General features: G+C 41.7%; 1 protein-coding gene across 3 annotated transcripts in view; it reads right to left on the bottom strand.

Moving 5' to 3' along the window:
* RAPGEF5 (Rap guanine nucleotide exchange factor 5) overlaps positions 1–25,505 on the bottom strand; it is a 256,576-nt gene that overhangs the window by 105,563 nt on the left and 125,508 nt on the right. For all 3 annotated transcript variants that reach the window (XM_027539948.1, XM_027539946.1, XM_027539947.1), the window contains exon 8: positions 7,252–7,325. In XM_027539948.1, coding sequence (XP_027395749.1) covers positions 7,252–7,325 — 74 coding nt within the window. The remainder of the gene's footprint in view (positions 1–7,251; positions 7,326–25,505) is intronic.

Here is a 25,505-nt window from a genome sequence, read left to right as displayed (position 1 = left end):
TTTATTTTTAGATCCTTTTACCATTCTAGCCATCCTCCTTAGACATACTGGTTTATCAGGATTTTAATGGAGTTCATAACCTGAGCTAATGCTAAACAAATGGGCCAATCTTGAAGATGCTCTTTTAATCACTGCCACAGAGTAAAAAGAGGACCAGTGGAATTAAGGATCTTCCTTTAAAACTAAGAAGACAAAGAAATTATTCTGGGAAATTTCTAGACAAAAATGATCAACATTCTTTAAATGTTTTGATACTTAAAGGACTGTATCTCTGTTATCCAGAAAATTCATTTATGCTGACCATCTAGGATTTCTTCTCTGTCTCTCCGTGTCATTCTCCCAGTGTTTAATACACTGTCTTGCTAGAGGAGAGAGGGTGTCAATGACCCTGTAAGCTCTGGACCTGCTGCGCGGTTGCTTGCTCAGCAGTGTGATGGATTGGTCCCCATCTCTGCCTGCTCCCTGGGGTGGCAGCCTTGGGTAACAGAGGGCACGAGTGGGATGGGCCAGGCTGGGATGGTACACAGGAGGAGAGCACCTCGAGCTAACTGACCTGGCGAGTGAGAATGAGCCTGCTACCTCTTCTCACCAGCACCGGCTCCAACACACCTGGGCCAAGCTTCCACAGATGCCAGTTTGGACAGAGAGTCTTTACTTCTGTCTGTGGGTTCCACACGTATCCTTAGAATATAACTGATAATATCATCAGCAACAAAACGATAGGACTGAGGAGAGGAAATTTAAGAGACCTTAACTATTTCTTTGGCTTCTATGTGAACATGAGCTTCTTGCTTAGGATCCTAACTATAGACTTTTCTTTTTTGAGGAAATACATTTTTATCAGTACCATGTACTTGGGTGTACAAATTACGTATTTTAAACACAACATGCTATTATTTTTAAAAAATGGTTTTTCAGATGGGCTTAAATTTTTCATGTTTATAATTAAATCATCTTATAATTTTACAAGGAATATTGTGATCTAGATTTTCTGGTCTCTTGCATAATTTCTAGGTGCATTTCACAAGATAATCAATTTGATAGCACTCATATATAACTATCAAAAAAGGCTTTCAAGGAGGGTTATGAAAGCTTCTTCACTCCCTAGAGAACTTCAAGCCTGGAGAGATGCCCGTATATCCTAGATAGTTTTATAAGACAGTCCTTTTTGGAAATACCATGCTCAACCAGATGTTCTCCAGGGGGTTCCTTTCACAGTTCTGTAATTTAGTGATTTAATTCAAAAAAGCCATGAATTTATTAATATATTTTGAGAGCTTTGTTATGGCAAGAGAGGCAAGATAACTAACCGCCCTTGATCTAGACTTTCATATGACAGGACTACTTAATTTATCTATGTGAAATTAATTATAAACTGTTCACCTAACACTCTAGACCAGAAAAAAATAAAAGATTAATGTGTAACAGTCAGAAGAGTTATTTAAGAGCCTTATTTCAAGGTCTGCTTTGGAGAAAAAAAAAAAAAAAACAACTCTGTAATGCATAATTAAAGGAATTCATATGATTTTCAGTATTTGAGAAATATTATGAATGTAAATGAAAAGTCTGTTTCCTTTATAAATGGAGTCATAAAAATGTTTGGTCCATTCTTTCAGGGATAAAATGAAACTTGGACAAAATTCCCTTAGGAAAAGCTACAAGGATGATAAATGAACAACCTTTATGACATAAGGTGAAAGAGCACAGTTCTATATATGGAAGCATTTTCTACATTATCATAACCTTAAAATTCAGCTTTTCTATAACACCTAGAAAAAGCATCATGCCAAAATTGCTTGATTTTGGCATGGGGAAGGAAAGGGGAAGGAAAACCAGGATGAAAAAGTCTACCTTTCATGAAAGCACCTCTGTAATAACAATGCTCTTCAACATAAATTCAGGGTATGTGGGTAAATTAGAATTGACTACTATATAATAGATTCATTTCTTCAAAAATTATATCTTGACTAGAAATTCATAAAAACCCTTTTTTTGCTACTTTAAACAGAAAGCCCAAATGACAGAATAAAACACTGATCGGCTGGGATGTTATATTACATTACTAAAAGGCACGTCCCTATTTCCAATAGAAAAAACAGAATTCTTTTCAGGAAAATTCAAAAGTTAATTCATAATAAATTGAAAATATTAATAAATAATAATTTCATTTTTATTATTCATTTTCTCAAATTTCTTCAGAGAAAGAAAATGATGACAAATATTTTACTAGATGGGACTAGAAAAATGCACACTTTGATAACTGGGGAAAGAATCAAGAAGCAGTTACAGTGAAAAGTAAATGTGATAGAAAGTGCGATGGTAAAGGCAGGTTTACTAATGCCCAGGGCATCACAAGAACAGGCCTCTACACCATGCTGGGGCATCAGCGCCTGGGATTTGCGCTCACAGTGCAAGTTCAGGGAGATTCGCTCCTCCGGCCTTCCTCCCCTGTGGCATCACCTGTGTTAATATTCCACACTGGTTAGTCAGACCCATCCTCCACCAACAATATGTGATACTGCGTTGCACCAAACTGTGCCCAGAACACAGAAGGGGGCAGAAACCAGAGCTACATGGAATTTCTGACTGTTACTTCCCTCAAACGCTTTTCTTCCTCTATTATATTACATAACTATCTCTTCTGATGAAGCTACATACATCACAGATTTAATGTGATTGATGAAGTAAGGGGTTCATACATTATATATATTTAATTCTTTGAACTTTCAGACTAGAATAGAGAAGTCACCATATTTTACCTTGTTTTGACCTGAGAGAAATTACAGCTTAGGTCTTATACATTATGGACCATCTGCAAAGCAGAGCACCAGAGCTGGGCAAATAATAAAGTTTACAAAAAAAAAAAGAGAGAGAGAGAAAGAGAATAGTAAATTTAATATATTCTAACACAAAAGATTTAAAAGCATCATCTGTTTTCTATGATAGCTATCACAACCTTAAATAAGAGCTTTCTTCAGTCTATTTTGGAAAAAAAACTATTTTGCTACTAATAAAACAATCATGAACTATTTGGTAATCAATTTGTATAATTAACAGTTATCATCACTTAATAATAAAATGATTGAGTCCAATGGGGGAATAGGAGACAAAATAATTACTGAATCCAGTGGCCACCTGCATAAACAGGGAGAATTTCTAAAGTTCAAAATGCTGTAAATTATTCATGGAATATCTCATTACAATCCTTAAACTAGAAGCTGAAAAAGTTCTATACATTTTGATAAAGATGATTTAACCCTTTAGTCCTATATAAATGGTTATAACGAGTAAAGGTCTAGCATGCTGATATACAGACACCACAATGGTAGACAGAGTACCACTGTAGCCCAGCCCTGACAGATACCATAGATTCTCAAACCAAAACAGAATGCAACAGATGATCATGAGAACACCAGGAGGCTAACTTTTGCTGAGAACTTACTGTATGCCAGGCACTGTTCTAACGGCTTCACATATACTCATTTAATCTTCAGAACAATTATCTCCATTTCAGAAATGTTAGAAAGGCTGTTTAGCACAGTGGTTACAAGCAAGAATATTGGAACCAGACTACCTTGCTTGGATTCGCATCCCCGCCACTTAGCAGTGAATCCTAGCAGGGTCCTTTGGCGCTCCACAGGCATGGGGGACCGGCCTTTTTGTCCCCTGTTGCTTAGGGGCAATATTCCAGCTTCCAGGAGCTTCCCTGAGTTCCAAAGGGCAGATTCAGTTGCTAATCAAGGGAAGGAGAACCAAGAAACCACCAGAGGCAAGAGCCGGAGCCAGAGAAGCTCATCAAGATTAGGAGACCCTAGCACACCCTTCCTGGTGGCTCAGCTGGTAAAGAACCCACCTGCGATGCAGGAGACCTGGTTCAATTCCTGGATCAGGAAGTTCCCCTGGATAAGAGATAGGCTACCCACTCCAACATTCTTGGGCTTCCTTGGTGGCTCAGATGCTAAAGAATCCACCTGCAATGTGGGAGACCTGGGTTTGATCCCTGAGTTGGGAAGATCTCCCAGAGGAGGGCATGGCAACTCACTCCAGTATTCTTGCCTGGAGAATCCCCATGGACAGAAAAGCCTGGCAGGCTACAGTCCATGAGGTTGCAAAGTCAGACATGACTGAGTGACTAAGCACAGCACACCCCTGCCTAATCTTGTCAGCAAACTCACCCTTGGGAAGTATTGTTATAAAACTCTTCATCAAAGCCTTGTGGAGGAGGGGCAAGGGCACACACACAGTGTTTCAAGGCAGGAGCCCGCTGTGTCCCCCTTTGTCTGGCAAAGTAAAAAGGTTATCCTTTTCTACTTCATCCAAAATTCTGTCTCTGAGATGTGATTCAGCTGTACACGGGTGTACAGAGAAGCTTGAGCTTTTGGCATCAGCCGTTCATCTGTAAAGTGGTGGTAATTATATTATCAGCCTCACAGGGTTTGTTGTGAGGTTTTAAACTACGTTAATAAAAACAAAGAGCTTAGGAGAGTGCGTTTGAAGTGTTATCTAAGTGTTAACTCTTGATGCTCTAAAGAAAAGCATCATAGGACACCAGAGAGCAGAGGAACTTGCCCAGGGTGCTGGAACAGAGCCCAGCCCGGAGCTCTGGCAGCCTGGCCCGGGAGGCAGAGCTCTTAACCTCATGGGTGTGGCCTGGCATTCACAGGGCAAATCTTTTACGTGCCAAAATGGCAGGCATTTGTTATGTTGCTTCATTTCAGCTTCATAACATCTCCACTTTAAAGATGAAAACCAAGCATGCTAGTCACTGCCTAGCATAGTGGGGATACTTTGGACACCCTGGTGACAAAGGATGCCACCCTACAGGAACACACAAGTTTAGAGACACTACAGAACTTGCCTATAGGCACCAACTATGAGGAAGAAGGGCTGGGATGTACACCAGGCTACATGCTCCCTTCACTGTGCATACACATCACTGCATGGAAACAGGAAGTTTCTCAGGCAGAAAACCAGCATATGAGGAGAGAACCAGTTTTCTGGGAAAGGTTTCTGAGAAACCCTTTTACAACAAGGCCCAGTCTCTCCAGAGTTAGTAACAAGCTTAACCCTTTGTACACCTAGAGTTTTCAACAGCCACAGGAAGTTTTTCTTGTAGTGACATATTTCATCACATACAGGGAAGGAATGAGAAACCAGTTTGCATTTAACTTGTTTAAAGCATGCTCTGGAGTGAGGACTGCAATAATGTGAAATACCATAAGAGCCTGGCATATAGGTGCTTGATTAATTTTTACATACATACACACACAACAAATATCAAATGAATAAATTTTTTGTGGAAAGTGCACACATTTATACCCATGAGCACACACATACATCTATTTCTAAATCTGTCTAGGTATGTGATGGAGAAACTGTGGATGTTTTCTTTAAGCTCGCCTTACACAACCTGAACCCCTGGTGAGTCCACTCAGCGCATTTGAATAGATGGACCTGCAGGATTAAGCCATTAAAAGCGGCCCCTCTCATTGTGGGAGCAGATCAGACCTCCTCAGACACGTTAGTGGAGGTGACAGCTGTCCAGGCCTCTAACACTCACAGTCAGGCACCCCACTGAATTAACTCATGACTCTCCAACCTAAAAAGAATCTGTTCCTGATCTAATTATGGCTTCACCGGTTTCAGGCCATCATTCCTCTGTACATTCTACAGATGCTCAGAGATGTCACCGTTGCTGAAGAAAAATCACAAAATCTTGTAGAGCAAGCTCTGCACATCCACTTGAGATACACAAAGGAATAGAACTTGATTAACACAGACTTTTGCCCACAGAATAAGTCCAAAATAAAACTAGAAGTTTAAATTGAGAAACTATAATAAATACAAGGCCCCACTAATAACTTAACCCTTTAAGAAAACTTTGAGAAAGCAATCCCTGCCCAGGTTTATTTGGAAGCCTGAAATGTAACTGCAGTATAAGCCTGTGGATTGCAGCATTCTGAGTATGACCATAGCAAAACAATTCCAAACAAGTCCTTACATGAACTTATTAGGCCATGAAAGCCTATGCAATCCTGCCTAACAAAGTTAATGTGATTATTCTAACCGGAATCCACAGATTTACAACTTTAAAGGTGGAGTGCGAGGTGTCAACCAAACTAAGCATCTTTTCTTCACCAGACCTATTGAGGTATACATGATGTACAACAAGTCGCATACATTTAATGCACCCATTTTGATGAGTCTGGACCCACTTGATACCAGGATACCATCATCACAACCCTGAGAGGGCATCTCCTCGGCAGGTCTAGCAAGGAGAACCCAGCAACACCCTCCACTTTAGTAAGGGCTAAAATGGGCTTGTCTGTTTCGTTTTTCTGCTCCTTTCACCCTGAGCGTAGAGTCTATCCAACTTTTCTCCCTGGGTAGATAAGTCAACCCCACCGCTCTGTACACAACACGATTTCCAAGTAATGGACTCCCCTGAACCCACTCTTTTCTCTTTCTTGTGTATAATAAAATCCCATGGCTTTCTTATTCAACACACTTCTCTTTTTAATCCTCACAACTTCCCTATCAGGTAGGTTTAGAGATGAGTCATCTAACCCTCAAAAGGGTTAAGAAACTGCTTTAATGCAGCTAGGTATTTAGCCACATCACATAACGCTATAGCTGGGTATCAAGGCAGTGCAAGTCTGAGGAGTGGAGCTGAACTGCTGGGGACTTTGCAAAATAAAGTCCTTATGCCATCTGTTCTGTTTCTCTCCCTTCTGTTCCCACAAAGAAACTTTCAATGCTCTGCATTTACATAAAGTTTACAGCAGTAGGGTGTCCAGAGTTTTTATGCTGCCATACTATTTGAGGTCAGCTGCTACTAAAAGTATGTTCATGCCACGAGGTAAATAATGGGGGTGGGTACAGAAAGTCTGCCAGGGGAGGCACCGCACTGATCTGTTGGGCTCTGGCCCCACTGACTCTCCTCTGCCGTCTCCAGGGGGCGGATGGCCCCAGGGTGGTCTCCCCTGGTTCTTCACTTACTTGGCTTGCTTCCTCTGGGAAGTGGGGGCTGTCTCCATACCTGTCCTTCTCCCATGAATCAAATTATAAACATAATGAGCAATTTCGGGCCTTTCTTGTAGAATATCTCCTAATCAAAAATAAGTGCTCCATTCCCATAACTTCACAGAACACAGAAGGTGAGACCTGGATCCCCTGCCTACACCTGCGCTCTCCCACCACTCTCACCACAGAAGAAGGGCATAGGGAGGGGCCTCACAGAGCTTGTCACACCTGAGGATCTGCAGCAGCTTCAGCCTCTGTCACAGTCACGTGTTTGTCACTGTTTTCTTCATCTTGTGCAAGTGCTTAAGTGAAAGAAAGAAAGAAAGAAAGAAAAAGAACAATATTAAGCAAATGTAGCATCATAAGAAAACTGTTTCAGGTCATTTTCTTTTCAGATGGCAATTTGGCAGGAAAAAAGAATGTTAGGTAGAGACCCAAAATGTAAGTATCAGTACTATGTTTTACAATAAATTATTTGGATGAATAGTTTCACTAATAGCACTGGGCATTTTCCACATCCATTATCTCATTTGTTAAGTCAACAGCATTGGAGATATCTGATCTCAATTTTCCTTGTCACCTCAACCCATCCAGACATCATCGTGCCAGTTTTGTGCTTTACCAAAAAGGAGCTGGGGTAGAGATAAAGACTTGTACCCAGTTCATGTGAGAATGTCATATTTTTTATGTGATTTTTTTGGCTAATAGTTTAGTGTTATCCCAGATGGCTCAGATGGTAAAGAACCTGCCTGCAATGCTAGAGACCTGGGTTCAATCCCTGAGTTGGGAAGATCCCCTGGAGAACGAAATGGCAACCCACTCCAGTATTCTTGCCTGGAGAATCCATGGGCAGAGGAGCCTGGAGGGCTATAGTCCATGGGGACACAAAAGAGTTGGACATGACTGAGCAACTAACACATATTAAGAAGGAAGCATGACTTTTCTTAAAATTAGAGTATAATTTACAATGTTGTCTTAGTTTCAAGTATATAGTAAAGTGATTCAGTTATACATATGTATATTTTTTTTAGATTCTTTTCCATTATAGTTTATTACAAGATATTGAATATAGCTGCCTGTACTATACGGCAGGACCTTGTTATTTATCTATTTTACATATAGTACTGTTTATCTGCTAATCCCAAACTTGTAATTTTTCCATGCCCCAACTTCCCCTTTTGGTAACAATACATTTGTTTTCTACGCCTGTGAATCTGTTTCTGTTTTATAAATAAGCTCATTTGTATCATCTTTTGAGATTCCACACGTAAGTGCTATTATATGACAGTTGTCTTTCTCCTTCTGCCTTACTTCAATTAGTATGATAACTTCTAGGTCCATCCATGTTGCTACAAATGGCATTATTTCATTCTTGTAATGACTGAGTAAAATTCTGCTGTATATCTGTACCACATCTTCTCTACCCATTCCTCTGTCAATGTACATTTAGGTGCTTCCACGTCTTGGCTTTTGTAAATAGTGCTGCAGTGAGCATTGGGGTGCATGGATGTTTTTGAATTAAGAGTTTTCTCTGGATATATGCCCAGGAGTGGGAATGCTGGAAGACGCATGATTATTTTATATTTGGACTACATGGAGCATTGTTACCACAAAATTCTAAACTATGGAGTCCTGAATCGACCTCTTCTCGCATATTTCCCCGGTATCTCCCCATCAAAGTCCTTGTCACCCTTTCTGCACTGGTGCAATAACCTCCTACCACAAAACCCCTGATTCTAGCCTCTCCTTACTGAAATCTAGCTTGAGCAGAACTGTTAGTAATTAGTCTCAGAAAATATAACAATAAGTACACTGCTCTGGCCTCTGTATCACTTATCTCATTAACTCTGAACACTGTTCATCACGGAAGGTCTTCCTTGAACTCTCTGGCTTCCTCATCTCTGACTTCACACTGACATTCAATGTCAGAATGTAGTGTACCGAGCTCTGATCCAAACTCCATGATTTCATCATGTTTGTCCTTATACAGCTTGCTTGCCGTTTTAACAAATATGTACTTAGTACCTGCTAGGTGCCTGGCACTGGGATTATGCCTGTGAACAAGACAGGTAAGCCTCTGACCTCGTGAAGCACACACACACTACCTGGGGGAGAGCTAACAGCTACTGCTGCAACTAGTAAAAATCACAATTATCAGAACAATAATCCTTAAAAGTGAGATATGAGTAAAGACCATAATAAATTGGGAAATGACAGAAAACCAACTGAGGAAGGTCACTGTGGAGAGCAGGCCAGGCAGGCAGCTTCTTAGAAGCAGTGATACTTGTGCTGAGACCAGGGGTCGAGACACATGGCGGGTGACAGTGATGCAAGACAGGCCTGGAGAAAGCATGGAACACAATGTGGATGCTAGTCTGAGAACACGGGGTGGAGGGCAGGGGGGCACTCAGTTCAGTTCAGTTCAATCGCTCAGTCGCGTCTGACTCTTTGCGACCCCATGAACTGAAGCACGCCAGGCCTCCCTGTCCATCACCAACTCCCAGAGTTCACCCAAACCCATGTCCATTGAGTTGGTGATGCCATCCAACCATTTCATCCTCTGTCGTCCCCTTCTCCTCCTGCCCTCAATCTTTCCCAGCGTCAGGGTCTTTTCCAATGAGTCAGCTCTCTGCATCAGGTAGCCAAAGTACTGGAGTTTCAACTTCAACACCAGTCCCTCCAATGAACACCCAGGACTGATCTCCTTAGAATGGACTGGTTGGATCTCCTTGCAGTCCAAGGGACTCTCAAGAGTCTTCTCCAACACCACAGTTCAAAAGCATCAATTCTTCGGTGCTCAGCTTCTTTATAGTCCAACTCTCATATCCATACATGACCACTGGAAAAACCATAGCCTTGACTAGATGGACCTTCGTTGGCAAAGTAATGTCTCTGCTTCTTAATATGCTATCTAGGTTGCTCATAACTTTCCTTCCAAGGAGCAAGCATCCTTTAATTTCATGGCTGCAATCACCATCCACAGTGATTTTGTCAGCTACTGTTTCCACTGTTTCCCCATCTATTTGCCATGAAGTGATGGGACTGGATGCCATAATCTTAGTTTTCTGAATGTTGAGCTTTAAGTCAATTTTTTCACTCTCTTCTTTTACTTTCATCAAGAGGCTTTTTAGTTCCTCTTCACTTTCTGCCATAAGGGTGGTGTCATCTGCATATCTGAGGTTATTGATATTTCTCCCGGCAATCTTGATTCCAGCTTGTGCTTCCTCCAGCCCAGCGGTTCTCATGATGTACTCTGCATAGAAGTTAAATAAGCAGGGTGACAATATACAGCCTTGACGTACTCCTTTTCCTATTTGGAACCAGTCCGTTGTTCCATGTCCAGTTCTAACTGTTGCTTCCTCACCTGTATACAGGTTTCTCAAGAGGCAGGTCAGGTGGTCTGGGATTCCCATCTCTTGAAGAATTTTCCACAGTTTATTGTGATCCACACAGTCAAAGGCTTTGGCATAGTCAATAAAGCAGAAATAGATGTTTTTTTCTGGAACTCTGTTGCTTTTTCGATGATCCAGCGGATATTGGCAATTTGATCTCTATTTCCTCTGCCTTTTCTAAAACAGCTTGAACATCTGGAAGTTCATGGTTCACATATTGCTGAAGCCTGGCTAAGGAATTTTAAATTGGGAACTGCATGACGTGATGTCTATTTTCAAAAGTTCTGTTTACCTGCTTTGAGGAGACCAGACTTAGGAGAAGCAAGACAGGAAGGAGGGAGCCCAGTTAAGTGACCATGGCTTACCATCTGGGCTAGAAATGACCATAGCACAGACCGGGGTGGGGGGAGGCGGGGCAGATGAGCTGAAGCGACAGGGAGAATCTGAGCTGTGTTTCTGAGACATAATTTGCCAATGAACTGAATAGGAGAGGCAAGGAACTGCATGGGAGTGGGGGCGGGGGTGGGTGGCAGGGAAATTAGTGAGAAAAGGCAATCCAGAATGATACCCAAGTAGAATAAGTCATTGCTTGTGCTGACTGTACCACTTATTCTTTTTGCCTTCTCCGTCAACAGCAGGCCCCAAACACAGCAACCTACTGACAGTGAGGTCGCCCACTGAATATTATTTCATGTACCTTTTGCTTTTTTGTGTCTCTTATGCCCACTGTGTGGCACTCACCATGGCGCTCACCTAAATGCTGCACACACAGTGTGAGTGCTGTAAAAACTAACTGAGATGAACAATTTCTCCCCAAGTGACCAAAAAGGCACAAATTGACTACACCTACATACATAAGCTATGTCTTACATAGCCATTTACGAAAAAAGAAGGGAGGGAAAGTCTTCTCTTAAACTCCATGGAAAACCAGGATAACTCCGACCAGCTGAGCATTAAAAAGCAAGGCAGGAACAACAGAAGTTGACAGAAGCTTTTCTTCTGCTTTCAGCAAAAAGTTCCATTCATGCTTGTTCAAAATGGGCCCTCTGTTGCTACTGTTGCCCAATTAGGAGGAAATTTAAGAATAAAGAAAAACACTAATATTTTCTCTGAAAAACTAGAGACATAAATGAAAAGGGAAAAATAAAATACAAAATAATATCTACAAGTCCACTTAAAAATGCAGTGGGTTGTAGAAATAAGTAAACTATCTGAAATACCGTAAGAAGCCTTTCTTCATCCTATAATGAGGAACAGTGTTCCTAGAGGGCAAGTCAATAATATGCCGACAGGGAACAACTATGCCTGCATTAAGTACTCACTATACCTTGGCACTTAATTTATGTTTTATTTGAATTTTTGCTCTTTAAAGTTTTAGTTTTGATGAAAATAAAGAAAATTAAATTTTGGAGTATTTTGGCCCATTACATGCGTGTTTTTGTTTTTAAAACAACAATGTTCTGATTTCTGTGCATTTCTTTTTTTCATCTTATTATAAATGCATCATACAACATGCAGGATCAGTCAGTCAGTTCAGTCGCTCAGTCGTGTGCAACTCTTTGTGACCCCATGGACTGAAGCATGCCAGGCCTCCCTGTCCATCACCAACTCCCAGAGCTTACTCAAATTCACGTCCATAGAGTCGGTGATGCCATCCAGCCATCTCATCCTCTGTCACGCCCTTCATGTCCTGCCTTCAATCTTTCCCAGCATCAGGGTCTTTTCCAGTGAGTCAGTTCTTTGTATCAGGTGGCCAAAAGATTGGAGTTTCAGCTTTAGCATCAGTCCTTCCAATGAATGTTCAGGACTGATCTCCTTTAGGATGGACTGGTTGGATCTCCTTGCTATCCAAGGGACTCTCAAGAGTCTTCTCCAACACCACAGTTCAAAAGCATCAATTCTTCAGCACTTAACTTTCTTTATAGTTCAACTCTCACATCCATCCATACATGACTACTGGAAAAACCATACCTTTGACTATATGGATGTATGCTGGAAAAGTAATGTCTCTGCTTTTAAATATGCTGTCCAGGCTGGTCATAACTTTTCTTTCAAGGAGCTAGCATCTTTTAATTTCATGGCTGCAGTCACCATCTGCAGTGATTCTGGAGCCCCCAAAAATAAAGTCTGTCACCTTTTCCACTGTTTCACCATGTATTTGCCACAAAATGATGGCACCAGATGCCATGATCTTAGTTTTCTGAATGTTGAGTTTTAACCCAACTTTTTCACTCTCCTCTTTCACTTTCTTAAATTGAAGAAAGTAGGGAAAACTACTAGACCATTAAGGTATGACCTAAATCAAATCCCTTAGGATTACACAGTAGAAGTGACAAATAGATTCAAGGAATTAGATCTGATAGAGTACCTGAAGAACTATGGCCAGAGGTTCGTGACACTGTACAGGAGGCAGTGATCAAGACTATCCCCAAGAAAATGAAATTCAAAAAGGCAAAATGGTTGTCTAAGGAGGCCTTACAAATAGTTGAGAAAAGAAGAGAAGCTAAAGGCAAAGGAGAAAAGGAAAGATATACCCATTTGAATGCAGAGTTCCACAGAACAGCAAGGAGAGATAAGAAAGCCTTCCTCAGTGATCAATATAAAGACATAAAGAAAAACAATAGAATAGGAAAGTCTAGAGATCTCTTCAAGAAAATCAGACATAGTAAGGGAACATTTCACACAAAGATGGGCACAATAAAAAACAGAAATGGTATGGACCTAACAGAAGCAGAAGATATTAAGAAGAGGTGGCAAAAATACACAAAACTATACAAAAAAGATCTTCATGACCCAGATAACCACAATGGTGTGATCACTCACCTAGAGCCAGACATCCTGGAATGTGAAGTCAAGTGGGCCTTAGGAAGCATCACTACGAACAAAGATAGTGAAGGTGATGGAATTCCAGTTGAGCTTTTTCAAATCCTAAAAGATGATGCTGTGAAAGTACTGCACTCAATATGCCATCAAGTTTGGAAAACTCAGCAGTGGTCACAGGACTGGAAAAGGTCATTTTTCATTCCAATCCCAAAGAAAGGCAATGCCAAAGAATGCTCAAACTACTGCATAATTGCACTCATCTCACATGCTAGTAAAGTGATGCTCAAAATTCTCCAAGCCAGGCTTCAACAGTACATGAACCGTGAACTTCCAAATGTTCAAGCTGGATTTAGAAAAGGCAGAGGAACCAGAGATCAAAGTGCCAACATCTGTTGGATCATCAAAAAAGCAACAGAGTTCCAGAAAAACATCTACTTTTGCTTTATTGACTATGCCAAAGCCTTTGGCTGTGTGGATCACAATAAACTGTGGAAAATTCTGAAAGAGATGGGAATACCAGACCACCTGACCTGCTTCTTGAGAAATCTGTATGCAGGTCGGGAAGCAACAGTTAGAACTGGACATGAAACAACAGACTGGTTCCAAACAAGGAAAGGAGTACATCAAGGCTGTATATTGTCACCCTGTTTATTTAACTTATATGCAGAGTACATCATGAGAAATGCTGGGCTGGACGAAGCACAAGCTGGAATCAAGATTGCCGGGAGAAATATCAATAACCTCAGATATGCAGATGACACAACCCTTATGGCAGAAAGTGAAGAGGAACTAAAGAGCCTCTTGATGAAAGTGAAAGAGGAGAGTGAAAAAGTTGGCTTAAAACTCAACATTCAGACAACATGCAGGATGGTGAATTACAATTTCATGATTGAGAGTTCACACTATTTTTGAAATATAGACATAATTCTTAGTACATACAACTAGAACGAAACAAAGAGAAGATAACCAAAAAACGCATACTTGGGATAAGAATTCAGTCCTGTATTTCTAGCTTTTCCTCAACAACAATGTGACATTTCTCATCACATATTGAAGATCTCAAAATGTGTTGCCCAGGGTTACATGTGGTTAACAGAGAGAGAATTAGAAACACAAGTATGTTAAAAGCATGTCACAAAGGTAACTTAGTAACTGATCACAACATGGGTAAAGAAGAGACGCTCAAAGTGCTACTGGACTCAACCTCAGCACCCCGATAATGAAGAAAACAGTGTGGTCCCTTACTACACACAACAGTATTTTATTGGAAATACTGAAAAAAATATGATTCTAAGAATGCATTTTTAGCTAGTGGCTCACGTATACCACTTGAGAAAAAAAAACCACCTTATTTATCACGGCCTTCTGAGGATTTATAATCACCCCATGAAGTCTCATGGACGACACCTAAAAGAGAATGCCTTATTGATGCTTTAATGTGAAGATCAATGTCTACGACTACATGGGGGCACTTTCTCTCTCCATGCCTCCTCAGAGTGTGGCTCATCTGGTAGAACAAGGAGGAAGCAGTTACTTGGATTTTGAGCTGAATTCTTTTATCTGATCAGAATAAGAATCTGCTGGAGGAAATTTTCCTCTGCAAATATTGATTCTGGACGGTTCCCTCCCATGGCACAAAGATACAGGAATGACAGCTTCTGGGACCAAGGGAGGCGTGAAGCCTTGCTCTCTGCCAACACAAACCATCCCCTTATCTCTCAACACACAGAGTCCAAGAGCCAGAAAAGGCCTTTGAAAATAACTTACCACAACAAAAGTCACAGTACAAGACCTGAAGCATACACTGCAAATGGTAAAGAGAGAGCCCGCAAGAGAACTAAGAATATACGTGGATTAATTAGCACTAACTCACATAAGAGTTATGTGAGTTTAACTGTATCTCTTTGTAAGTTCAGTTCAGTTCAGTCGCTCAGTCGTGTCCAACTCTTTGCGACCCCATGAACTGCAGCACGCCAGGCCTCCCTGTCTATCACCAACTCCCGGAGTCCACCCAAACTGATGTCCATTGAGTCCGTGATACCATCCAACCATCTCATCCTCTGTCATCCCCTTCTCCTGCCTTCAGTCTTTCCCAGCATCAGGGTCTTTTCAAATGAGTCAGTTCATCACATCAGGTGGCCAAAGGATTGGAGTTTCAGCTTCAACATCAGTCCTTCCAAGGAACACCGAGGACTGATCTCCTTTAGGATGGACTGGTTGGATCTCCTTGTAGTCCAAGGGAGTATCAAGAGTCTTCTCCAACACCACAGTTCAAAAGCATCAATTTTTCGGTGCTCAGCTTTCTTTATACTCCAACTCTGACATCCATACATGACTACTGGAAAAACCATAGCCTTGACTATATGGACCTTTGTTGACAAAGAAATGTCTCTGCTTTTTAATATGCTGTCTAGGTTGGTCATAACTTTCCTTCCAAGGAGTAAGTGTCTTTCAATTTCATGGCTGCAATCGCCATCTGCAGTGATATTGGAGCCCCAAAAAATAAAGTCAACCCGTTCCCACTATTTCCCCATCTATTTGCCATGAAGTGATGGGACCAGATGCCACGATCTTAATTTTCTGAATGTTGAGCTTTAAGCCAATTTTTTCACTCTCCTCTTTCCCTTTCTTCAAGAGGCTCTTTAGTTCTTCTTCACTTTCTGCCATAAGGGTGGTGTCATCTGCATATCTGAGGTTAGCCAAGAGCAATTCAAGAGGGGTTACTGGTGACAGCCTCTGAGGATGCCAGGGTTCTCCTGACTGTCACCGTCTTGCTGCCTTGGGGACAAGAGGTTCTCTCTCCCCATGACTTAACTGGGATGGTTGCTAAGAAAACTCTCCTAACAACTCTGTTAAAACTGTTATTGAAACACAAAGGGGATTGATGCTCTTTCAGAATGACGTTTACTTAATTCCTGATCAGTGTTGTAAAAGTCAAAGCCAAACCAACAGGTCATTAAATACAATGACTCTAATGTACGAAGTGACTATAGTTGAGAGCGCTCTTTAAAAATCAACCAGACTGTTTTTTTAATTTACAGATCAACCAAAATCGTATTACAGACAGAAATTCAGTGTTTCAATGTGAGAAATTAGCAAATAGAGTTAAGAAAAGTAATTCATTGAGTACTTTGCCAAGAATTAAAGTTTTGCCAAAAATGTCACCCTTTACCTGTGCAGTAGTTTTACAGAGGGAAAGCTCTTTCACAAAGGGTCTCATCTGATGTTCAAAAAACCTACAGAGTTGGGCAGGTAAAAACATTCTCATTTTATACAATCCTCCTGTATAAAATGTTGTGTCTGTGGCAGTTCAAGTCACCCTCAGTCAAGCACAGAGCAGTAACAGCAAGTCAAACTGCAAATTCATTCATGTGTTTCCTGACCAGGACTTCTTTCCATTTCTTTTTTAATGAAATAGAACAGAATACAGTGGAAAGAATAGGAAAAAACTTAAAGGTCAAAATGTACTGCAACTGGTAAAGTTCAGTATTTCTCAAAAACCTGGAATTAGATGTGTGCCAGGTCAGGCTCCTCTGAATGTCCTGCGGGTTGTGGACATAAATATGTTAGGAAAACACAGAAGGTATTCCCAGCCATGGGAGGCAGAACCCTGTTTCTCATTATCCGAATAACCAGCTATGTTTTTGGTGCCATTTCCTGGAAAAAGGTCGTACTATTTATTTTAGGAGCCCCCTCAACAAGACTCTATCCACATCCAACAAGGAGAGCAGCCCTGTGAGAAGGCATGGAAATGAGCTACCAGCAAGACATGCTGGCAGAGCATATTCATTCAGTCACTCAGTTCTGTCCAACTCTTTGCGAACCCATGGGCTGTCACCTGCCAGGCTCCTCTGTCCATGGGATATCCCAGACAAGAATACTGGAGTGGGCTGCCATTCCCTTCTCCAGGGGATCTTCTCGACCCAGGGATTGAACCAAGGTCTCCTGGATTGCAGGCGGATTGTTTACTATCTGAGCCACCAGTGAAGGCCATGTTATCTACATATATCCCACAAGTGCTCCCAAATGCTCAGATCTTTTTTAATCTTTAAAAAAGTAAGGGGAAAAGCAGTTACAAGCCTTAACTCACCATTATATATGTTTTTAGTAGTGAAATTTGAAAAATAGTGGTCAGCATTCACCATTGAGTCATGTCATATAGTATTTTTAATATTCTTTTGACTCTTTAGTTTTATGTATTCTTTTTTCCAGTTTTATTGAATAATAATTGACATACATCTCTGTATAAGTTTAACATGTACAGAAGTGATTACTACAGTCGGTTCAGCTAACATCCATCTTCTCTTACAGATACAATAATAAAAAAAGAAAAAAGGAAAAAATTTTCATTGTGAAGAATATTCTTAGGATTTACTCTGTATGCACCATAGAGCAGTGCTAGCTATAGTTACTGTGTTGTGCTTTACACCCCAGTACTCATTGCCCTCTTATAACTGCAAGTTTGTATCTTTTGACCACCTTCCTCCATCTCCCCCTTCCCCAGCTCTGTGCCTCTGGTAACCACAAATCTCATCTCTTTTCCTATGAGTTTGGTTTTTCCTTACTCCTTGGAAGGAAAGTTATGACCAACCTAGATAGCATATTCAAAAGCAGAGACATTACTTTGCCAACAAAGGTCCGTCTAGTCAAGGCTATGGTTTTTCCTGTGGTCATGTATGGATGTGAGAGTTGGACCGTGAAGAAGGCTGAGCGCCGAAGAATTGATGCTTTTGAACTGTGGTGTTGGAGAAGACTCTTGAGAATCCCTTGGACTGCAAGGAGATCCAACCAGTCCATTCTGAAGGAGATCAGCCCTGGGATTTCTTTGGAAGGAATGATGCTGAAGCTGAAACTCCAGTACTTTGGCCACCTCATGTGAAGAGTTGACTCATTGGAAAAGACTCTGATGCTGGGAGGGATTGGGGGCAGGAGGAGAAGGAGGTGACAGAGGATGAGATGGCTGGATGGCATCACTGACTCAATGGACGTGAGTCTGAGTGAACTCTGGGAGTTGGTGATGGACAGGGAGGCCTGGCGTGCTGCGATTCATGGGGTCGCAAAGAGTCGGACACAACTGAGCGACTGAACTGAACTGAACTGATGAGTTTCGTTTTTCTATATCCATTTGTCCATCAGTGGACACTCAGGCTGTTTCCATGTCTTGGCTGCTGTAGATAATGCTGCTATGAAACGGGTGCAAATACCTTTTCAAGTTAGTGTTTTCATTTCTTTTGGATATATCCCCTGAGGTGGAATTGCTGGATCACACAATAGTTCTATTTTCAATTTTTTGAGGACTCTCCATATTGTTTCCATAGTAACTGCACCAATTTACAATCCCACCATGCCACAATATTATAATCTGGTCCATCCAGTGCCATTCAACCTTTTCTTTGAAAGCTGACAAATAACCACTCTCTCCATCTCAATCTATTCAGCCTGTCAGCTGAACTTGAGACTGTTTAAAACTCTCTTTTCTGGGTCCTTATCAGGTTGAACCCTCTAAAAAAATGCAAGTTTCCTGCAGGCTCTCTTTCCTCTCTCCTCAGTGATATTATCTGTTCCTATGGTTTCAACTTTCCCCATTATGCGGGTTATTCCCAAATCTGTGTCTCCATCTCTGCCCTCTTCCCTGAGTGCCAGGCCCACATCTCCAGTTATGTGCTGAGGATGCTCATTTCAGAGACCATCACATGTCTGCTCCATACAAGCTGCTATGGCATGTGCAGCGGCATCACCTCTGCCCTCAAGAAAGAGCATCAATTTAATGCAATGGGAGGACATGGAGGTCTGAAATCACATGCATCACACACAGCATGTCTTACAGGCCTCTCCTTCCTCCTGGGGTCTGTACTTTAGTTCAGATCACCACCAGGAGCCTTCGTGTTCTTCTTTCCCTCAGCCCTCACATTCGTCTCTCACTAGATCCTGTGACTTTTACCTCTGAAACGTTTCTGTCCCTCTTGCTCCCTGCCACTGTCATAGCTTATGACCATGCCACCTCTCACCTTTCTGCCACTATTGCCCAGCCTCCGAGCCAGCCCCTGTCTCCATCCATTCTCCACTCAGCTGCTCCACTTCCAGATCGCCAGCCTGGTCCTGTCACGCTGCCATCCCTGAAGACTCCTGCCTCTTGCCACTTACGGAACACAACAGTACACACGGAGCTCAATACTAATGTTTTACTTTTACCAACATTTGACTACTGGTGTGCTGATAAGTGGGAATCCACAGCACTCGGACAACATGATAAATCTACAGTGCAGAGGCTAAAACCAGAGGTAGGTGAAAACCTGTCATCTGCTTCATCAGGTACTCCACACTCCGCACAATTGCCTGGAGACAGCTCAAGCTATGGCGAGACAGACTCTGGGCTGTTTCCCTGTCTCCTGACTGATGGTGTGATTTATCCCTGCCCCCAGCAGAGAGGATTCCATTTCAACTCTTGTGCCTTTGCCTTGCAGTAGACTTGACCCTCCAAACTTTCTTTCCTCCACTTCTTAACAGGTTTTTACCTACTAGGTGTTTTCTTTGGAGTCACATTTAATACATTAATGTCCAGCCAACGGAAAAGTTATTCAATAGAGAAAAATGGTAATGTCACCAGAGCAAAGTGTACCCTTTAATTAGAGCATAAATATTTGCTCCATTGATGAGAGTAATAAAGAATTCATCAGTACCTGAGCCCAGCAGCCTGTTCGGTTGTCCTTCTTGTGAAGAAATGTATTAGAAATAAACAAGTTTCCTTTTAATGTGAAGTTGGATTATATACAATTCAACTAAAATAAAACCTCAATGACAAACAGTCGAGTTAAGCTTAGAAACATTTTTCTTCACCATTTTTCTTGGGAGACAGAAGGGCTTTCATTTTTAAACACCTTGCAAGAATTGTGTTCTGGTGCCAGGACAGGTTCAGGCTAATCCTGTGACCAAAGATTTGAGCAGCAGTGATGCTCAGACACCTTAAGATGTTCATTTATTTAAAAAGATCCCACTACTCTGTATAGTTTCACCCAAGAATTGTAAAGTTTTTAAAATATTTATCTCAGGGAGTAAAACAAAATGATATCTGGGACTTCCCTGATGGTCCAGAGGTCGACTCCGCACTTTCACTGCAGGCAGCACAGGTTTGATTCCTGGTTGGGGAACTATGTTCCCACGTGCCGCAAGGTGCAGCCAAAAATAAGAGGAAATTATTTCTAAGCCTAACTACATGCCAGCTTCATGCTTTCTGCTGTCTAACTCTCTCCTACTTCCAGAAGCCTCAGAGGCATATGCCCTTTGCTCCATTTCACAGCATAAGAAAACAAATGTCTGGGAGCCACTACTTCACAGTAAGGGACTCAGCCAGAACTGAACTTGAGTCTCTTAAATTGCTTTTCACAGCTACGAAATTTTGCCTCAAGGACTGTAAACCAGAAAACATAACAGGTCAGATCTACACAGAGAGTCTTGTTAACTAAGGTTTTATAGTAGGCAAGGAGTCTACATTCCAAAAACAAGGTTTATTTACATTAAAACACTTCTCACATGATGCTATTTTTCTGTTGTTGTTGTTCCTGAATTGTCAGCAATTATACTGCTGAATCTTCCCTTGACATTACAGCGAAATTCTAAAACATGCAGAGGAACCGCCAAGAATCCCCTCAAAGTCCTTATGTTTGTAAATACTGATACAAGCAAAGACACCAAATGGTCCAATCACTCAATCATTGTGGGGGTGGGAGGGAGCAGATAGGCCAAGAGATGGCTAGGAAATATCTGAAAACTTTCCTTAACCTTCAATGAACTCTATCCCACTGGATTTTTTTTTAATGTCCTTTTATTACAAATATGGGAGAAAATATGGCATCATTTCTACACTATTTCTAGTATATGACCTTTGTCAAGTCACATCAACTCACCAATCTTAAACTTCATTACCTGCAGAAGGGGGTGATCAGAGCCACAACCCCACAGGGTAGGTGTGTGGAAAAAAGGATGGCAGTCAAGTGCTTAATCAAGGGTAATTAAGCTACAAAGCATGTAATGTGCTTTTTTCTTTTCCATTTTCATCTCTGGATGGAATCTTCTCCCTAATCAGACCCTCATACAGCCTGGGGAGAGCAGAAGATAAGGAGCATAAAGATGAAGCCAATCATATTTGCATCCTGACACCCAAAGAATTTTGCAACAAGACAACAGGCTTGAAAGGGCAAACACGGTAAAGAATGTCATTCTCCTCTGCACATCAAGAACCCACTCTAAAAGTCTTAGATTGCAGAGCTCTCTCTCCTGGGATAGCTAAGCCACAGGTTTATCTCCCTCAAGGAGACAGTCAGGAAGTAATGGGTAAGAAAAGGTCAAGCTCATCTCTGTGTTGCTACAAGTGGATCATGGGATGGGGCAGCAGAAAGAGGAAGCAGAAACAGGTCAGAACAGTGGGCCTGAGCTCCCCGGTGGGCTTGGCTCTGAGGCTTGGGTGGGTGGATGATTGAGGGGACGCTAAGGATGGGAGTGCTGGTTAGCACACCTACACGGTGGGAGACGGCCTTGAACCCTACCCCAGCCCCACCCGGGGCCAGCACACTCACAGGGGATCATCTGTGAGCACCGTAAGGCTTGGAGCAGACAAGGGGTAGGGCTTACTTTTCTGAGCTGCTCTTCCTTCCCTGGCTGGGAAGTCTGAAAGGACTCAGAAGTACCTCTGTGGCCCAGGAAGAGGGGCTGGCAGTGGAAGTGCCCTCATCCAGGGGCTGCCTGGAGCCTGTAGCAGGGAAGCAGTGGGGGTTACAGCTCCAGCAAGAGGCAGTATGGGGCCAGAGGCCCAAGGAAGGTCCAGACACAGAGCCAGCCGCGCTGGGCCCCTAACTGCCGCTGCAGATACCACAGCAAGCAGAGGCCCCCTGCAGATCCACCAAGCCTGCAGCAGTGGCAGGGGCACTGCTTCAGAGATCAGAGGAGCCCACGCCACCACAGGACCCTCTCATGCCAGAAACTAAGTGGCCCAAGAAGGGAGATTTAAACCAGACTCAGGCAGGACCAACATCCTGAACAGATCGCTCACCACAAAGAAAGTTTGAATCAGAAACAGGTAAGATCTAGAAGCTCACTGGCACTAGGTAAGACCATACAGCACAGCTGATGAAAACGAAGAAGAAAGCATTTCCCATCTACATTTCACCACAGTGAATAATTCTGACAATCTGTTGCCATTTTTGAGTATTAGTATAAGTGCTCTAATGGTTCCTAAACTAATCTCATAAGATTACAAGAAAACTTAGCCAAGATATATGTGGAAAGAAAAACGTCTTGATACAGCACTAGCGCTGGCTGATAGCCAGACTCCTTTCCACATCCACGCTGACGGCACTCAGCCAGCCATCTCTCCTCTCAAATCAAAGTCTATGTATTTTGCTTTGTCATATACAATTGATAGAAACTACAGGCTGTTTTATTGGTCTGACTTTCTTCTTGAAGTATCAAGGTAATGAATAACTGCACTAAAGCAGGCCCCAGGAAAACTCCCTTGGAAGGACCTGAACCACTCATATAAAGGTAATATTTTGATGAAACTGTCCTCTTGATTACAAGGTTAACCCTGAAATTAGTTGACTTAAGTAGGCCTAATGTTAGTAGCAAAATGAAGCAGCTTCAACAACTTGGATTCGGGTACAAACGATAAGCCTGAATTCCACACCAGTAATTAGTTTCAGTGATGACTCTGAGATGACTGAAGGGTCCAAGGTGCCCAGTGACCAAGCCTATACAGCCTAGGTGCTGCTCTAACACCATGAGAGCAGAGCATGAAATCTGCTCCTCCCCTGACCAGACAAGGTGGAAAGACATTCCCTGGGGCAGCAGGGTGCTGGGACAACACCCATACCCTCCTCCACTGTAGCAAGAGAGGGTTCCAGCCAGGGCCTATGGATGACCTCTAATCCCTGTTACTTCCCCCTACCTGAAGGTGGAAATTTGTTTTCTTACTACTATTTGATAAATTTGTGTTTGCTCTATAAGGCCTCCCTCAGGCCGAAGAAAAGAACCTTTACCTCGCTCTACCTTCAGAACTAGGATATGGAAATGGGCCTTCTAAACATATGAAAACAAAACTAAAAATCGAAATGAAGAAAACAGAAACATAAGAACTAAGATGGCAATCATATCTGTCATGCTCTTCTATTTCAGCTAGAGTGGAAGAAAAATGGGCACCATTTCTAAAAGCTTCCAACTGTTTCTAATGGTATAAAGATAACCTCAATCTCAAATTTCTCACAGTCATTTTTCTACCAGAAGACAATAATACGATAAGATATAAACTTTCTCCATTAATTTTAATAGGTCTTAAAGCAAATGCTTTGTTTCTATTCTGTATCTGCATTTGCAACACACAGAAGTTAGCCCCCTTTTGGCAAAAGGAGAAGCAGACAATCCCTTTAGTCCTGTCAACTTGGGGTCCTGCCCACAACTTATCAGGATGTGGCTGTGGATCATGTGCACTCACTTACAGCCAAGGTTAAATTCACTTCCTCTTTAAACTAGTGGGCCCTCCCTCCCTGACCCAAAGGTCTTTCTGGTAAGTTCAGTATAGAAACTTCAGTAGGAGTATTTGCTTATTCCTGAGTCTGCCCACTAAATAAAGCTTGGTAGTACTTCTCTTCGTTTACAAAGGCTTTACTGCCAATGCATGAAAGCTTTTAATTCTGTTACCATTCACATGACAAAATTTCCACTCAGGTCAAGAAACATTGTAAAGTTGGGCAGTTGTCCAACTCAACTTAAGGAACTTTAGAAAATCAAAATTTTATTTAGTTAAGCAGGAATTCTGATGCAATCATTCAGAAGGAAACCTAAAATTATTTAAAAAAATAATCTATCCATCTGTTTCCTCATCTCCAACCAAAAAGACTAATGTCAAAATGTATCGCTGAAGTTGTAAAGAGAAGTCTTCATTGTCTCCAAAATTTTTATCATCAATCTCATTCCAAAAACAGATATCACTGTAGTATTAAAATGCAATATTTTTATAACTATCTGAAAATTGCAAGTGACTAGAACCACAATTTGTCCACTTACAAAGACAATGTCTGATTAAGAAATCGTCAGATGTTAAGCACTTATGTGTCACATTAAGCAGAAAGAACAGTATGTGACATAAATTTCACTTTTATCATAACTGGCTCACTTTTTCTAATATAATTCAGTTGAATCAAATTGTGTACTTTGCATTACATACTATGGCACATTATTTAACTTATATTTACACACACTGTGCCTGTCATTTTCAGTTTTACTGAAAACAGCTCCATTTTCATGGCTGTTTATACAATTAGACTTTTAATGTGACGAATGATGGACAATAGCTGGGTCATGTGGCCAAGACAAAGATTTCCCTCGAGTGTGCTTACTTGTCAATACAAATGAGAGCAGAAAATGTTCCCTGAAAAAGGTGGGGGAGGGGCCCATCTGCAGATCTTCACTAAGGAAAAAATGAAAAAATGTTTGGAAAAGATACTAAGTTATCAGCAGTTATTATTCTTACATTCTGCCTAAACAGACAGCAAAGAATACCACCTAATACTTGGCCCTGAGGGCATGACCTGCAGACTCAGCATGGCCCTCCAGCATCAACCAAGCCCAGCCTCTTCCTTTTATTTAAAAAAAAAAAAAGAAGAAGAAGAAGAAGAACCTGAGGCTGAGGGGAGCCAGTGACTTGCCAGAGTGAACACAGCCCAGATTTTCTGACTGCATGTCCAAGACTGCCAGATTTTGGTAGCTGACTGTGTTCACCAGACCACAGAATTTCATAACTTTGTAAGAACAGCATACAACAAGGATTCCTCTACTTAAGGAATATTTTAGTTCATAAGACACCATTTTAGCCATTAATATACCTTCCCATTTAATTATCCCATCATCTCGTTCTTGTAATATTTCCTTAACTATTCTAATATTTTAAAACACCTACCAACTGCTTTTCTTTTGTACCTTGGGTGTATACAGAGAAGCAATCACAGCATTTTTAACTGTAAAAATGGATCACAGGTCACTCTCCCCACCCTCCTTACCCATGCACCTCGACCCCCTCCATGTAAAACTTCATTCAAACACACAGAATTAGTCAGATACAGGGTTTTAAGTGGATGCTCGTCCTTCTGGGGCACTTGGTAATTAGCATACTAGCCTCCCAGGCTGGCCTCCAGACTCAGGGAGGCATATATCATATGTTCTTCTGGGAAGCAGTTCCGAAACCCCAGAAGACCAAGAACAAAGGAGCCGGCAGGCTCT

The sequence above is a fragment of the Bos indicus x Bos taurus genome, chromosome 4 (assembly GCF_003369695.1).
Source record: "Bos indicus x Bos taurus breed Angus x Brahman F1 hybrid chromosome 4, Bos_hybrid_MaternalHap_v2.0, whole genome shotgun sequence".
Taxonomy (NCBI): Eukaryota; Metazoa; Chordata; class Mammalia; order Artiodactyla; family Bovidae; genus Bos; species Bos indicus x Bos taurus.
This window is presented reverse-complemented; position numbering and strand designations above follow the sequence as displayed.